The 10,745-nt window shown below is 34.1% G+C and overlaps 1 protein-coding gene across 1 annotated transcript in view; it reads right to left on the reverse strand.

The window, feature by feature from the left end:
- Positions 1–8,082, reverse strand: part of LOC122029175 (F-box/LRR-repeat protein At3g48880-like) — a 78,004-nt gene extending 69,922 nt beyond the window's left edge. The window contains exon 1 of the mRNA XM_042588117.1: positions 7,944–8,082. Within this exon, the coding sequence (XP_042444051.1) occupies positions 7,944–8,082 (139 nt within the window). The remainder of the gene's footprint in view (positions 1–7,943) is intronic.
- Between the last annotated feature and the right edge of the window lie 2,663 nt (positions 8,083–10,745).

Here is a 10,745-nt window from a genome sequence, read left to right on the forward strand (position 1 = left end):
CCCCATTAAATCTAAAAGAATTTTAATTTTAAATTTTTCTTATGTGGAAGAAATAATTTATTGAAGAGAATTAAAATTAAAATATCTCTTCTACAAAAGATTAAGAAAAGAGATTAGATCTCTTTCCTTATTTGTAGATAGGAAAGATATTTTATTTTTTCTTTTTGAAAATTATTCACATGTTGAAAGATTAAAATTATAGTAATTTCTTTTTATCAACCATGAAGGGATTTTAAAGGGAAATTTTATTTTTTAAAATTTCCGAAGACAAATAAGGAATTTTTAATTGTTGATTGAAAATTGTCTTGTTTGCTATCCATGAGGTGGTCGGCCATTACAAGTTTAATTGGGAAATTTTATTTTATTTTTCTCAATTAATTCATGTCAAGGAAAATTAAGGAAATTTTATTGTAATTAAATTTCCTAATTTACCAAAGCTAAGGAATATAAAAGAGGGGGTTGGGGTGCCTTCATGAGACACAACCTCTATTATTCTCTCCCTCTTTTCCTTGGTGTTGTGGCCGGCCATCCTCTCTCCATCTCTTCCTCTTTGTGGTGGCCGAAACCCTCTCTTGCTTGGAGCTCTTGTGGTGGCCGGATACTACTTGGAGAAGAAGAAGAAGAAGGAGAGAAAGCTTTCATCCCTTGGAGTTTGGTTGGTGTTTTTCTTCATCCTTGGTGAAGCTTTTGATTTGGCCGAACCTAGCAAGGAGGAGAAGAAGGTGCTTTGGTGGTCCTCATCTTGGAAGATCGTTGCCCACACAACGTCCGAGGTTAGAAGAGCAATACGGTAGAAGATCAAGAGGTCTTTCTAGAAGGTATAACTAGTATTTTTCCTTTCCGCATCATACTAGTTATTTTTGGAAATAATACCAAATACAAGAGGCATACGATTTTAGTGTTTCAAATTTGTTTTCGATGTAATGTTCTTTTGTTTTTCTTTTCCTTGTGATTTGATTGTTCTTTTCGGTTGACCTAAAGTTATTTTAGGAAATTAAATATTAGTTTTCCTTAAAAGGTTTTGTCTAGTCGGTGGTGGTTGCTCCCATATCCAAGAAGGCCATGTGCCTCGCCACGTCAACACTGGAAACCAATTTTGGAAATTAATATTTAATGGAATTAATAACCTAGGTGATTTGGATCGAACGTGTTAAGTTCCACAGGAGATCCAAGTCAAAACCTAAAAGAACAAATAGATTAAATTTGGATCAAACATGTTAAGTTCCGCAGGCGATCCAAGTTTAATTTAAAAGAACACATGGTAGCTAGGAAAAAGGTTCAGACCTTTGTACAAAATTTTTGTACAGTGGAACCATTAGATTTTTCGAGTAGCAACCAACAATAGCCACATGATAAAGTATATGACATTCATATAACGATCCATGATACTTTCTCATGGCGAGTCATTCAGTATACATTCTCTAATGCATACACATGTGTCAACTTGATATCTCTATATCCATGACTTGTGAGATCAAGTCATCGAGTTGACCTACATGCTAGTCTTATTGCATTAACATTGTCCCTGAATGTTAATACTCGACTAGGAATGATTAAGAGTAGTGTTCCCTATATCATCTCACTATCGGTTCAACTAACCGATTGATATAGGTGAGAATTGTCTACTCAAAGACGTTATTATACTTAGTTTATTTGGCACCAATACAAGTATAATAACCAAAAACCAAATGCCTTTATTTATATAGAATATGATACAACAAGTCCAAAATACAATCATCAAATGATTGGCTCTAGGGCTCTAGCTAACACCAAGGTAGTTAATCCCGAACCTATTAAGGTACAACTAGGCGATCTAGGGGTCTAGGGGCGATCTAGGAGCCCACACATGGACCTTGTGTGCAGTACATGCCACTTTAAAGTAAAATACTTTATTTTAAATATTGCTTTCTTGTACTTGCACTTATTTGCCATTTAAACAAACACCTTATGTGCGCTTAATCCCCTCACACTTATAAGGAAACACTTTAGGGCACTTGAATATGCTTCTTAACCCCAAAACTAAATGGGAAGCAATTCAAGATACTCTAAACATGCTCTTAGTCCTAAAACTTTAGAGGGAATCTTACATATCATATCATACATCTTCTTTAACATGTAAAAAGAAACATATCATAACATGTGTCTTCTTAATCAGGCATAAAAGATATCACAACATGCATCATCGAAGCAACTTATACTACAGGTGAGTAGTACATACATCCTCTTGCTATTTCTTACTCTTACACCGTTAGGGTTTAGGGAGAACGACCTCTCTTGTATGCCTTACTCTCCGGATAGCCCCTCACACGCGTACTACTTCCTTGGGAGAAACCCTCCTCTAAGATTCTTCCCTTGAAAAGCTTTAAAATTTGGAACCTTGGAACCCTAGGGTTCTTAGCCAAAAACCAAAAGAAAGGAGAAGAGGAATTTCGGCTAGGGAGGAGAAGAGAAAATGAAGAATTAGGTTTTCTTCTCTTCTCTTCCCTTTTATACTAAGTGGAAGTTGAAGCATCTCTTCTCACAAAATCAACATATAATGAATAGTTTCCTATTTCTAATGTGATGCTTTACCACCACCTAATGGCTACTTAAACCAATCTTAAATCAAAGGTCTAGGGTTCAAATCCTAACTCGAGTTATTTGTGTATATATATTTTTATTTCTTTTCTTTTCTTCTATTTCTTTTTGCTCTTTTAGAGGAAAGAAAATTTACGGGTGTTACAATTGTCACATGGTCGTGCCTCATAGGCACTACCCGAACCTTTTGGAGGCTCTAGACTCTATTTAAGCTCCATTTTCCATCAAATTTCTTCCCTAGGATCATGCACATGTTAAGTAACATGGCTAGAGTATATGTTTTTGATTAAATCTCTAATTTGAAAGTGTTTTGAAATAATTTTCATTTGTGTATGTTTTGTGTGAGCGTGCTCTTTCCTACAACTTCACATTCTAAGGCTTTTTTACTCCATTTTTGCTCTGAACACACATCTTATCAATTAAAATAAACAAAAAGCAAATCTATGAACAAATAGAATGGAAGTATAACATAATCATAAAATAGAGTGCAGTAAATATAGATTATATGTATAAAATATAAGTAGATGTGCATCAGAAAATACATAAAAATATATATAATATACACACATCAAACGACCAGTGTCGCTCCTTGTGCACCAACCGTCGGTTGGAGTTTTGTTTCTCCTCCCACTATAGATTTGGAGAGGAGGACAACCATCAGCAATGCCATCTCCTCTTCGGATTTGAAGAGGAGAGCTTATACCATCATCCATCACTTCGAATTTGGGTAAGTTATGCTCTATATTCAATTAACTATAATTGATATGTGATGATAGTTAACTAACTGATGAATTAACTTGTTAACAATCATCAATCTCACTACATGAATTCAGAATTTATGGGTGCTTTAGGTTGAGCAACACTAGTTAACAGTGAGAGGATGAGTTAGGTTTCATTGAATTGAAAACATATGTTAACAGTAAGGGTAAAGATTATGGTTGATGTGAGTTAAACCTAATCTAATTAATAGGATGGATTAATTAGGTTTGATAGTATGGTTAACCCTAAGTTGATCAATGATTAGAGTAATTATCAGATTTGGGTTGGTTAGCAATTGATCATGATATTAATCTATATGTTTAATTTATAAAGAGTTTGATTGAATTAATAGGTTAATTAATAAGTGGTTAATAGTGATATGTAATTAATTAATAATTATTGATTTCATACCTTTATTAATTGGTAATGGTTGAATAGGTTGATTAAGTGATTAATGATGTGAACAAAGCTAGTGACAAATCTAATTGATCGGTTTATTACATGGCTGTAGAATTGATTAAAGTAAGAGTTGACTTATTAGTAAATGGACTTTTACATGGATCAATTAATGAGTTGATGATGTTGGGTTAAATCTAATTCAATCAATGGATTTGGTGAATCATGGTTAATCAATTAAATTAGGGGTTTTCTTAATCGAAAAGAGATTGGGTTGTATGTTAACTAATTGATCAAGGAAATGGAGATTTAATTGAAGTTAATCATTAATTAGAATTAATTAATGATCATTTTATTTAGGGGTTTCCCTAATTAGTTTGAGATTTTGTTTAGCTAGATGTTGTATAAGAGATTAGCTAAACTGTACATTCTTTGATTTCAAGACTTTGATTCGAGATGAGCGTCTTGACGTGAGATTACTTTAGCACGAGCTACATTTGAGGTGGATAGTTTCTTCTTGTCTTTTTTATATCTTTGACCTTAGTGCATGATTCTATTATTTGTATTGATTGAGTAGTCATTATTTTACCTTGATATCTACTCTGTTACTTCTTGAGCTTAATCTTTTATTACTTGAGCTTATGTTTTGATCCATTTGATATTCATGTAGTCTCATTATTGTTCATGCTATTTATGGTCATTTATGTTTGTCCTTTTATGCTAGTGGTACTATACCTCAACATAGCTATAAAATATTGAACTAGGTTACTAGCTTAATATTTATTCATGTCTGTGTATTAGTTCTAACATACTGTATTATAGGATATCGAGTATCCTATTAAACCCTTGGTTGCTACATAGGCTCAGGCCTATACTTTAGTATGATTATACTGTAGTATAGAATATCGAGTATTCTATTAGATTCTTGGTTGTTATTTAGGTGCAAGCCTATAATTTAGTAAGATCATACCATATTATAGGATATCCAGTATCCTATTAGACCGTTGTGTGTTCTTTAGGCTCATGTCTATACACTAGTAAAGTTAGATCGAGATATGATTCTAGAGGGTTATATTGGATGTGATTATTGACTTTTTATTTATCATTACATTGTTATATCCTAACGACCATTGTCTCCCATTCATGGTTGAGAGAGTCGTTAGTGACAATTAATATATCCTGTCACTATTGTCTCCCATTTATGGCTGAGAGAGTCATCAGCAATCATAATGCATATATCTGCCCAAGAGACCATCCATGGTAGAGCATTCTCTCATAGATAGTGCCTGTTGACATACCCAGACTATCCATGGGACCATCCCTAGTAGAGCGTTCTCCCGTAAATAGTTACTATTGACATACCCTGACTGCCCACGGGACTATCGTAGTAGAGCATTCTCCCGTAGTCAGTGGTTGAGAAGCTAGATAGCTACCTCATTCTATCCGCCCATAGGACCATCCGTGGTAAAACGTTCTCTCATGGACAATGACTATTTATATATCCTGACTATCCACAAGACCCATTCATGATCGAATATTGTTGCACTAGTCAGGACTGGTTATATGTTTGCTATATGATGATTATGTGTTTATTTATGTAGGTTTGGATGTATGGTATGTACTCTCGATCTATTAGTTATACTTGGTTAAGCAGGTTAATGGAGCATTTTATTGTTGGTTATGCTTTTCATTAGCAGACGATTATATCGACATTCTTACTTTTATAGTAAGTATTTTACCTAAGCTTGTATCCTTTGATCTCCTCATATTTAGTATATGCACTATCTTCTTATACCCATTGAGTTGTTGTACTCACTATCCCTTACTTTTCCTTTGTCTTTTAGGTTAATAGATAGAGAATGTATTATGCCGCTCAGAGATCTTGGCTGTCAATCCCACATCACACTCGATATTTCATTTTTCCACATTATGTTTTGGTACTTTATATTTGCACTTGAGTTTATTTGTGGATTTTAGTCTTATAGTGTACTTTAATTCAGTTGTAATATTTGTTGTGTTAAGCCATGCTGACATGCAGTCATTTATATTTTTTATGTTGTGTGAGGATTGTGTAAATCTCTCTTTATTGTTGTCTCTATATTCTATCTTTCGCTGTTTATTTATGTCCGTGTTATGGACTCATACCATCACAACAATAAATATAACTTTCACAGTGCGCGATTATACTATTCACATCGTGCATTACACGCTACACAATTATAAGTTATTAAAAGTCATAAGACATCGACAGCACACACCATGTGCTATAGTTAAGCATTCGCAGTGCATGCCACGTGTTGCAGTTAAGAACAATCGACAACATGTGGCATGTGTTGCAGTTAAGAGCAATTGATAACTTTCACAATGCGCCCCACGCTATGGTTAACAACATTCGTAACACTGGTTGCATGCTACGCTTAAGAGCATTTGCAGTGTGTACTGCACATTGCGGTTAAGGGCATTTATAGCCCATGATACATGCTGCAGTTAAAATATCATATAATTATCACTAATATTTATTTATTACATATATTCTAAATTTAAAATTTAGATATTATTATAATCATCCATTACTTAAAATAGAAATAAAAATATTATAAAATATAGTCAAAATATGAATACATAATTTTTATTCATCTAATAATTCTTTTACAAAGCTCACAAATTTCTCTAAATCAAAAAATCATGAATCACTAACAATCAAAGATTTCACTATCAATATTGTTCCAACATTGCTTCAATCTAATATGCATCCAATAGCGTTCCACTAGCCATCAATGTTCGTGTCATTCTCAAAACTTTCATATTAGCCTTTATCTTATCTTGGACTTTCTCATTGATCTCTCCCTTCAGCTTCTCCACATTTTTGTTCTCCTTTTGTACCTTTTCTTTTCAGGGATCTACTTCTGCAACCTAGTCACCCATGAGATACAAAGAAAAGTACTATTCAGCAAGGCCTAGTGAAGAGAATAAATAAGCAAGAAATAGAATGAAAAGAAGAGAGGATACTTAACTTCATATTTGATATTTTACTCCTAGTGCAAAATTTCTTTGTGAGGAGGCACTTTGTTCATTCAATCTCCTGGATTGTAAGTAAAGTGTAACATATTGACAGGAGTGTAAAGAATCTGAATTAGCTAGATTGAAAATTAAAGGGAAGCACTTGTCTTTAACCCAAACTAGTAATATATCATGTCTTGCAAATGTGAATATTTACTAGATGTACTTACATAACAAAGTTAGAATCTCAAAAGTAGTTATACAAAGAGAAGCATAGAAATTGCCAACTATACAAAGAGAATCAAGACATAATGAAGGAAACAAAGCATCAAATATTTTTATCCTAAAAATAATTTATAGTTCAGAGATTAAACAACCCTACGTCTATGTCTACATATTGTGAGCATTATATAGAAAGAATATTGTGAACATTAATTATATAAAAAGAATCAAGTAACACATACAAAATAGTAATTTGGTCATAACATAAAATGTTGGTTGACGAGCAAAGTAGATACTACTATGATTAGATGAGAAAAAACAGCACAAACATAGCTAAAACTCTAATGTAGCACATTGTATTACAAAAAATTTAAAATAGATGCACCAAATTCTATTTAAAATATTTACAAAATTGTGACAAGATACTACAGTAACACTTGAAAATATCCTCTCTTTTTTCCCTTTTTGTACATTTTCCATGTATCACTTCTTGAAAATCTCCTTTTAACCATCTACAAACCCTAGAGCATGACAAACAACCCTCAACCACATTGCTAATTGCCTCATTCTTTTTCAACACATTGTATTTCTAATATCACAAACATCATTGTTCTAGCAATCATCTCAAACATAAAGACATTACCACATAAATATCGATACAATTTGGGCACATCTAAGATTCTACTTCCAATTCTTTGTGAATTTTTTGCATGCATACTTCCATCTTTTCAACTAAAAGATGCCTATGAATTGAAGACAATCTCACATTCCTTTAACTATAACATTAATATCATAAGTTTGTCTAAGAGAACAAACTACCACATAAAAGAATCCAAGGAATAGTGAATATCTCATTGTAAGTTGATGAATATGTATTGAAGTGGAATTGAATTCATTTCAAAGAAGCAATTAAACTAGTCTAATTGTAGGAGGTGGCATCCCATTGTCCAATATATACATTTTTGTGCTTGATGTCTTTAGAGGCAAACTTCCAAAGAGTGGAAGCGCCATGGACGAGCTTGTGGGAGTTGGCCTTGTCGTCTTTGAAGACAATGGAAGCTGCAGCGCAACAACAGCAGCCTCTGTGGCGAGGTTGGAGCACCTAACCCAGCAGATGGCAACCAGCATCGATAATCAATGTCCTCTAGCCTCATCCAACAGTAGTGGTCATTTATCTTAGATCCACTTGAAGCTAAACCTTGCCCAACCTGCAAAAACTAAATATTTAAGAGCACCATTTAGGGTTTCTTTCTATAAAAACTGTCTTTTTTTTTTTTTTTGCTTTCCTTTACCTCTACAATGATGTTATTAGTGGTGTCTGCAAAAGAATTGAAGGTTTTCAGTATGTAATTGATGCCCCACCTTATGACCTCCTTGACTTGGTGGAGACCTTCGATGGATTCATATTTCGATGGATTCATATTTGGCATTGTACTCAATAATGCTCCAACTGAGCATGGTCATGGAGAAGGAAAGGGGGAAGGTAAGCTTGATGATGTCTCCAACATCATAGAATCCACTACTGAGACTCCTCCCATACGATTGATCGGAGAGGCCATCCCTCAAACCGGAGTTCCCCATCCATGATACATTGTTGCGTTTGGTAATCAACCTCCTTGCAAAAGAAATCAAGGGTAAAAGGAACATTTTTTTATCCAATCAAAATCCTTTTTTTCGAAGAGACTGTCGATGAGGACTCACATCGCTAGGCACTGAAGAACATAAGGATCGAAGTGCGAGAGTGTAGTTATCCTGCGGCGACTTAGGGCAACTATGAGAGCGAGGAAGGAGGAGCACCGTAGAGATGAAGGTGGATTACAGAGGTAGAGCACAGAAGGTTTCGACAGAGGGGAAGGTTTCGGGCAAAGAGGAAGGGTTTTGGTGAAGAGGGATTAAGGTTTGTCGCGTAAAAATTTTGGTGAAGAGGGAGTCGCGAGGTGGCTTTAGGGATTTGGCAGAATGAATTTGGCTAAGGATTCGTTGCGAGGTGGGAACAAAAGTTTTAGGGATTAAAAAAATAATAATAATAATATTAACAGTGTCCAAAGCATGCTGTTAATATTTTTTATAAATAATATTTATTGACTTTTTACATGCTACCATTTATATAAGTATAATAAAATTAACAGTGCACTTCACATGTCGTTAATATTAAGTTTTAACGGTATACTTTGCACGTCGTAGAAAAGTTTATTAGCAATATACTTTTTCTATACGACGTTTATATAAACATTATACTATCTGTAGCGCATATAATTGGGTGCGCCATAAAAATTATTATTAACGGCATGCACTAATTGTGTGTCGTTGATGATGTGCTGCAGAAAGTCATATTTGTTATATTGCATGTTGTATCATATATTGTCACTAGGGTGTACTGTTAGTTTCGTTGGACAATTATACCTTTGGGGCATGATAATTTTATTAGTATCAGAGTCCAGGTTGTGAAACCTATTTTTTTTTGTTTCGAATTTCATGGTTTGTTCTCTCGATATGACTTTTTGAGTTTTGGGACAAGACAAGCCGAAGGACATCTCTGAGCTATAGGAAAGTAAGGTATACCTCTAGTGATTATCTTATCTTTTGTGTTCGTTACTTGTTTAAATTACTATTAGACAAGTTGAATGTGGTAGAAATTAAGATATGGTTGGTTTGATGCTCTCCAATTTAGTTAGATTGTGTAGATAGTTCTATACCTATCTATTAATTACTCGCTGAGTTAGTTTTAGCACAATGACACTTAGTGAGTGAACCCTATTAGCAATCATGGTTGGGGTCGACCATGAAAGCGACCAATTGATACATTAAATTAAAACGCGAACTTAAGGCTGAGAATATTGATTCTTCTTTGGCGCCAATTGATACCAAGTTAGGATGAGGGGTCGGGTCTATCAACAACCTATTGGAGATCAAATGATACATTTGCAAGCAAAACATGGTAAACATTTAAGTCGATTAAGTCAAAATCAATGACAATGAGAACATAAGGTAGATTCCAATATTCATTAATCAAATTATATTGTCTGGTTTTTAATTAATCTCAAAAATAACTTTATTCCTCTAGCAGTATTGTTGATATCATTGTCATCTTTGTGAACTAGCCATTGTGGTTCCATGTCTGAAAACATATAGATATCTTCAATAAATTATTAGTCATTGACAGTTTTTGAGGATACACTGACATCAGGACAATGTTGCAAGCTAATTGCACGGTCGAATGGAGATTGCAGTAAGTGAGATGGAGATCAACAATGTTGCAAGTAGGATCAAAGTAGTTGTCGTAAGTGAGATAGCTAAAGGGTTAGCTCCTCATTTCTTCTTCTGATTGCATTCATGGATGGATACGTGTTGCGCGTAGACTTACAAATTTGATCGATGACCTCGGAGTGTACCTCGGACTATTTACAAGGGATTAGTTTATTACGCAGTCCTTTGATGGAAATAGTTGTTTGAAGTGCATTAATTATCAGACAAATGGATCATATGTGTTACATGCCTACATAATATCTTGATTTTCCATATATAAGAGAAAGGATCTACTAATTGTTAACTACATTTCATGTATGTCTTGCTGTAATGATGAAGGAAATTTATCTTGGTTATATGCTGTTTATGTTTAATATAGCATCTGAATAAATAATAGATTTGGTTAAAAATAGTTAATTTGATGAATGCGAATGACTGCATTAGATAGGTTAGGGAGAAGTGAAAGCAATGACCTTATATATCTGGTTTTTTTTCTCTTTTAGACTTCTTATGAAGTTTAATAGTTCTTGTGGGATTAGAATTCA

This window comes from Zingiber officinale, chromosome 10B, assembly GCF_018446385.1.
Source record: "Zingiber officinale cultivar Zhangliang chromosome 10B, Zo_v1.1, whole genome shotgun sequence".
NCBI lineage: Eukaryota > Viridiplantae > Streptophyta > Magnoliopsida > Zingiberales > Zingiberaceae > Zingiber > Zingiber officinale.